The following is a 6,913-nucleotide window of genomic DNA, read 5'->3' on the forward strand; positions in this document are numbered from 1 at the left end:
GGCCGAGGTCGAGGGCGCCGCCGCCGAGCGCCGCCTCGAGCCAGCGCGCCGCGCCCGGCGCCGCGCCGCCCTCCGCCGCGAGCGCCTCGAGGCGCGCGGCGGCCGCCTCGGCCGCCGCGGGCGACGGCGTCGCCGCGGCGACCTGCGCCGCGGCGACCCGGAGGTCCGTAGACGGCGGCGCCGCGGGGCCCGGGAGCCGCGCGACGGCGGACGCCGCGAGCCACCGCGACGCCGGCGCGCCGCCGCCGGCCGCGACCGCAGCGAGCGCGCCGCGGAACGCCGCGGCCCGCGCGGCGCCGCCGTCGCCGTCCGCGGCGCAGTAGGGCCGCGCCGCCGGTGTCGCCGCGGGCCCCGACGCCCGGAGCCGCGTGCCGACGGTCTGCTTCTCGCGCGCCGCCTCGCCGCCGGCGCTTAGCGCGATCGTGTAGTAGACGTTCTGATCGTCGTCGCGGTGGAGCGCGACGACGGACGCGGGCTCGGACGTCGCGCCGTCCGCGCTGACGTAGCGCACCTTGGCGCCGGCGGCGAAGGTCGGCCGCGCGCCCGCGGTCGTCGTGTTTTTGGGCGCGAGGCGCGCGACCGCCGCGGCGGCGACGTCGAGCGCCGCGCGGCGGTCCGCGCCGGTCGCGCCGTCGTCGTCGTAGCGCTTCAGGCCCGCGAGCGCCGCGCGTTCCAGCAGGTCGACGGCCGCGGGTCCGGCGCCGAGGCCGCCGAGCGCCGCGCTCCCGCCGGGGAGCGGCGCGGCGACGCCGTCGAGCGCCGCTTCGAGCGCCGCGCCTTCGACCAAGTCGTCGTCCGGCGGCGCGCCGTCCAGGCAGCGGAGCGCGTCGACGACGTCCGCGCCGGCGGCGACGAGGTCCGCGACGGCCCCCGCGTCGGCCGCGAACGCCGCGACGGCGCCGGCGTCGAGCGGCGCGGCGACGAGCGGGTGGTTCACGGCGCCCGCGCCGAGGACGCGGCACGCGCGGAGCGCGCGCGCCGTCGCCAGGCCCGCGGGCGCGCGCGCGGCGGCGCTGACGAGCGCGTCGCCGTGGCAGGCGCCGCGCCACAGCTCGTCCCAGCGCGCGCCGGCGTCGCCGAGCGCGTAGGCCAGCGCGGCCTCGGAGAGGTCCGCGTCGCCGGCCGAAGCCGCGCGGCGGAGCAGCGCGTCCGCGAGCCGCGAGTCGCCCGCGAGGTCGCCGGCGTATGCGGCCCGGCACGTCCAGCGCCGCGGCGCGCGACGCGAAGGGCGCGACGGCGTCCAATCTTTCGCGCGACTCCGCGGCGGCCCAGAACGCCGCGTCGGCGACGGCCGCGTCGGCGCCCGCGAGCGGGCGCTCCGGATCCAACAGCGCGAGGACGGCCGGCGCGTCCGTTGTTTGGCGCAGCACGGCCGACAATGTCGCGCCGCCGTCGGCGCCGCGCCGCGCCTCGGCGAGCGCGACGGCGCCGGGGAGGAGTTTCGCGTCCGCGGCCCACGCGCCGACGGCGTCGGCCGGCGCGGCCGCCGCCGCCGCGGCCGCGAGGCCCGCGGCGGCCGCGAGGGCCGCGAGGAAGCCCGTCGCCCGGGCGTCGGCGGCCGGCGCGACGAGCGCCGCGGCGAGCGCCGCCGCGGCCTCGGGCGGCGCCGCCGCGACGACGCGGCCGAGCGTCGCGCCGTCGCCGAAGGCGCCGCCGAAGGCCGCCGCGAGGGCCGCCGGGTCCATCGCCGCCGCCGCCGCGGCGACGGCCGCGATCAGTGACGCCTTGGGCGGCGTTTTGGCGCCGCAGAAGGCGACGAGCGACGCGGGCGCGGGCTCGATCGCGACGGCCGCGGCGCCTAGACTTCCCGCCGACGCGTGGTCCGCGGCGACGCACGCGTCCCGCAGCGCCGCGGCGAGCGCCTCGGCGAGCCGCGGCGCGGCGCGCGCGACGGCGGGCGCGCGCTCGGCGACGGCCCGCGCGACCTGCCGGTCTTTGGCGGCCTTCCCGGCCGCCTTTGCCAATCGGCCCTCGAGGCTCCCGGACTTGGCGGCCTTCGCCGCGGCCTCGTCGACGCAGCGCTCCACGGCCGCGACGGCCGCCAGCGCCTCCCAGAGCGCCGCGGCGTTCGACGGCTCCTCGGCGTCCGCGGCGAGCAAGGCGAGCGCGCCGCCGCCGACCCGCTTGCCGCCGTCGAGCGCGCACGCGTCCGGCGCCCGGGCCGCGAGCCGCGCTAGGAGGCCGTAGCACGCGCGGCGCTCGAGGACGTCGCCGGACCCCCCCTTGAGGGCCTTGAAGGTCGCCGGCTGCGCCGCGAACGCGCGGAGCAGCTCGCGAAACCGGTCGTCGACGCCCGTCGACCGCGCCGCGTCGACGAGCTTCCCCGCGGCGCCGAGCGCGCGGCTCCGCGCGGCGTCGTCGTCGGACGCCAGCGCGGCGCCGAGGAAGTCGAGGATCGCGGCGCGGTTCCGCGCCGCGCCCGCGACGCCGCCGGCCTTCGGGAACGCCGCTCGCCACGCGGCGACCGCCGCGCGCGCGACCTCGGGCGCGCCGTCGGCCGTCGCGGCCCACCAGGGGCCCGTGAGCTCGCCCTCGAAGCGCCGCAGGGGCGCGCCGGCGGCCGCGCAGGCCTCGAGGGCCTTCGCCGCGGCCTCGCGGACGCGCGCGTCGTCGTCGGCCAAGGCGGACCGCGCGACGCCGCTCTCGGCCCACCACGCGGCGACGAGCGCGAGCTCCCGCGCGTCGACCGAGGAGGCCCGCTCCGCGAGGCTCGCGAGCCCCCGGAGCCGCGTCGTCGCGTCCTTCTTGCCGCAGCTCTTGCACGCGCGCGACAGCGCGTCGTCCTTGCCGGCGAACGCGCGCCGCGTCGTCGCCGCGGCGAGCGTCGCGTCCTCGGCCTCAAAGGCCGCGAAGCCCACGAAGCTCATCTAGACGCTGCTGTCCGTGAACATGACGTAGCCCGCGTGGGCGAGCGCCGCGGCGAGGGCCGCGCCGTAGGCGACGGGGAGCTTGGGGTTGTTTTTGAGAGCGATGCGCAGGATGGGGAACACCGGCGCGTAGAGGATCGGCAGCAGGAGGCTGTAGTTGGGCTCGCGACGAATGCACTTGGACTCGTCCGGGGGGTTGGTCATGTATCGACGCAGGGGCACACAAACGCAGGTCACCGAGTCCCAGACGTGCTCGCTCAGCCGCAGGTCAAGGAGGCGTTCAAGCGTCGTTCAAGGACGGCTCAACGAGCCATCCCGTGCGCCCCGCGCCCGCGAGCGACTAGTCTCCCAATCGCAAGCAGGCGACCGGGTCCGCTGGACGCGGGCGGCTGAACTCCGAGAGCTGGGGCGCTCCGGGCGGGACGCCGCGGCGGCCGCCGCGGCGCGGCGTCCATTCAAATGCTGCATGCCGTCACGACTAAGTCACCGTGACGACGGTCGCGCCGCACGGGGACGTCCATAGTAGTCCGGAGACTCGATACGCTCGTCTGTGCGACCCCTCTCCACACGCATTCCGAGAGCGGCTCTCACGGCGACGTCGAGTTTCGCAAAGGCAACTCGTGACGCCGGAGGTGCAACATTCTCGAGGTGAAGCTTGGGAGAGGCCTCGGAGCCGCGGCGAGCAGCCGGAGAGCGTCGCTACGCGCGGGAACTTTACAGCTCGAGGCAGCGACTGTGCGCCCCCCCGGCCGCCGTACCTTGGCCCGCCGGGCGCCCCGCACCGACCCCGGCCCGACGATGGTCGTCATCGAGTGCTTCATCGCCGGCGCGTTCCTATCGGCGACGGGAATATCTTGTAACCGTTCCGAGAAGGACGAGGAGCGCCGGCGGCGCGAGACGGCGACGATCGTCTCCGACACGCGCCAGCGGCTCCAGGCGGACAACGACGCCGCCGCGGAGCGGCAGCGGAGCCCCGAGAGCAGCCCGCCGCATCGACGGAGCGCGTCGGACGCGGATCTCGAGTCCCTCGCGCACGCGCTCGTGCACAGCCCGACGGACGTGAGCGCCTACGAGGACGAGCAGGACATGAAGCGGCTGCGCAAGAAGTACGGCCTCGGCGAGAGCCCCCGCTTCCCCGGCTCCTACTACGCGCCGCCGACGTCGCCGACGCGGGCGAACTCGGAGCACGCGCTCTCGTCCCCGGCCTGGGACTCGAGCCTGCCGCTCGTCGGCGCGCGGTGACGGAGGCGCGGGCGACGGTCCTTCACCCCCGAGATTTGTAGCCGCGGGCCCCGCCGGAAAAAAGAAGCCGCGGGCGCCGGGCCGATGTGTGTCACATGTGATAAATCGATATAACTGTTACTCGGCGAGTAACTTTAGTTGTCCAAAAAGCGCGCGAGCTCGGCCCGGAGCGCGCCGTCGTCGAAGGCCGTCTCGTGGCCCGCGCCGGGGACCTCGACGAACGCCGTCCGCTTCGCGCCGCGCGCGGCCGCGAGGGCCGCGGCGACCTTGCGCCCGAGGGCGACGCCGCAGGTGCGGTCGCGGGCCCCGTGGAACTGGAACACCTTGGGCACGCACCGGGCCGGGATCGCGGCCGCGGCGGGGAGCGCGTCGAAGCCGTACGCGAGCGCCGCCGCGAGCGCGCCGCGCGCGGGCGCGAGGAAGGGCAGGAAGGACACGACGACGTCGACGCCCGAGCTCAGCGCGCCCTCGACGACGAGGGCCCGCGGCGGCGCGGGTTTTCCGGCCCCGCAGAGCTGGGCGGCCAATCTCAGCGCGACGACGCTGCCGAGGCTGTGGCCGTAGAGGACGAGCTCCGTCCTCTTTTCCTGCGTGCGGAGCCAGGCGTAGACCGCGGCCGCGTCCTCGAGCAGCCCCGCCTCCGTCGGGTCGCCGGGCGAATCGCCGAAGCCGCGGTAGTCGAACGTGACGACGTCGGAGCAGAACGGCCGCCGCCGCAGCGCCTCGACCTTGCGCAGGGTCGGCGCCCAGGCCCGGTTCTCGCCGTTGCCGTGCAGGTAGAGCACAACCCGCGCCGGCCGGCCCGCGCAGTCGTCGGCGCGCGCCGCGCGCCACGCGCCGAGCGGCCCCGCGGCGCCGTCGACCCAGGCCGCCGTCGCGTTGGCGAGGCCGCCGTGGAGGCCGAAGAACCGCGAAAACGCGGCGCCGCCGACCTCGATGGGCCGCGCCGGCAGCGCCCACGTCGCCGGCGGCCAGTTCAGCCGGTGCAGGAAGACGATCTCCTTCTGGAGCGGCGGCGTCGCGACGAGCGCGGCGAGGGCCGCGGCGAACACGGCGGCGGCGACGGAGACGAACTTGAGCGCGGAGGCCCTGGTGCAGACGCGAGGCATGGTGGTTGTTTTGCGCGTGATAGAGCGCTGCTGAAGCGCCATCGGCAACGCGGTTCGCGTCCGGCCTGCCGGGGCAGCTTTGGGCCAAGTTTGGCCTCATGCAAATCGCTGTGCTTATTAACAACATGGCAAGCTCGGGCAGTCACTGCGCGACGCTGCTCCGGCTCAGCGCCGTAAATCGCTGTGCTTGACATGGCGAACATGTGCAGCCGCTGCGCAGCGCTGCTCCTGCTCGGCGCCGTCAACGCGCAAGCAATGGGCAGCCGCTCCATACCGCTCCTCCTGCTCGGCGCCGTCGTCGCGCAGGACATTTATAGCGTCACCGTCACCATCGACGGCGTGGACCGCACGCTCCGCTTCACGAGCAACGACGACTTTCTCGCGCTCGCCCGCGACCACCTCCCCGACGCCGACATCCAGGGCGGCCGCGCCGCGGCGGCGGCGCGCGTCGCCGCGGTGATGGAGGCCGCGGTGACGCGGCGGAACGTGGAGCTCTACAGGAGCGTCTGGGACGGCTACGCGGACCGCTGGCGCGCGGACAAGCACGGGGTCGGCGTCGCGAACGAGCATCGCGACGCGTCGACGCCGCTCGTCTGGCTCGGCGACGAGTGGGGGCCGCGCGGCGACTTTTTGGAGGTCTTCGAGTCCTACGTCGCGCCGCACCTCCGACGGGGCGGGAACGTCGCGGAGATCGGCGTCGGCGGCGGCCGCGTCGCCGCGCGCGTCGCGCCGCGCGTGGCGCGGCTCCACGCGTTCGACGTGTCGTCGTCCATGCTCGCGCTCGCGCGCGAGACCCTCGCGGGCTTCGACAACGTCGCCTTCACGCTGCTCGCGGAGCCGCGCTTCGACGCGGCGCTCCACGGCAGTTTCGACTTCGTCTACGCGTTCGACGCCTTCGTCCACGTCGACCTCCACACGATGTGGCGCTACTTCCAGCAGTTCGCGCTCGTCCTCAAGCCCGGCGGCCGCGGCTACGTGTCCACGGGCAACCTCATGACGGAGCGCGGCTTCGAGCGCTTCGCGTCCCAGGCCGAGGCGACGCAGATCGGCTTCTACTTCATGACGCCCGACATGGTCCGCCGGCTCCTCGCCAAGGCCGGCCTCGCCGTCGTCCGCGAGTCGCCGGAGGTCCCGGGCAACCTCCTCCTCGAGCGGGACTTCCTCGTCGTCTTCGAGCGGCCGGCGCCTTAGCTAGCTCGCCTTCTTCTTCCGGGGCGCGAGGACGCGGTTGTTGAGGTAGCCCGTCTCGACGACCGTCGCGCCGGCCTCGACGTCCTTCGTGACGCACGCGTTCGCGCCGACCGTCGCGCCGTCGCCGACGGTGATCGGGCCGAGGACCGACGCGCCGGAGCCGAGCGTGACGCCCGCGCCGACGGCCGGGTGGCGCCGGCCGTCGCGGACCTTGCCCGTCGCGCCGAGCGTGACGCCGTGGAGCACGTAGCAGCCCTCGCCGAGGCTCGCCTGCTCGCCGACGACGATGCCCGTCGCGTGGTCGAGGAACGCGCCCGCGCCGACGGACGCCGCCGGGTGGATGTCGACGCCGAAGAGCGCCGACGCGCGGCCCTGCAGGAGCAGCGCGACGTCGCGGTCGCCGCTGCCCCACAGCGCGTGCGCCGCGCGGTGCGCCGCGAGCGCGAGGAAGCCCTTGAAGTGGAGCACGACCGCGAGCGCGTCCGGCGCCGCGGGGTCGCCGTC

The 6,913-nt window shown here is 76.1% G+C and overlaps 1 protein-coding gene across 1 annotated transcript; it reads right to left on the reverse strand.

Annotated features, from left to right (window-relative positions):
• Nucleotides 1-6,409: 6,409 nt before the first annotated feature.
• On the reverse strand, nucleotides 6,410-6,907 carry AURANDRAFT_21587 (hypothetical protein; the record flags this gene model as incomplete). The annotated part of the gene is made up of 1 exon (XM_009035742.1): nucleotides 6,410-6,907. A coding segment is annotated over one exon (498 nt), but the record flags the coding sequence as incomplete, so codon positions are not given.
• Nucleotides 6,908-6,913: the final 6 nt, after the last annotated feature.

The sequence above is a fragment of the Aureococcus anophagefferens genome (genome assembly GCF_000186865.1).
Source record: "Aureococcus anophagefferens unplaced genomic scaffold AURANscaffold_3, whole genome shotgun sequence".
Classification (NCBI taxonomy): domain Eukaryota; class Pelagophyceae; order Pelagomonadales; family Pelagomonadaceae; genus Aureococcus; species Aureococcus anophagefferens.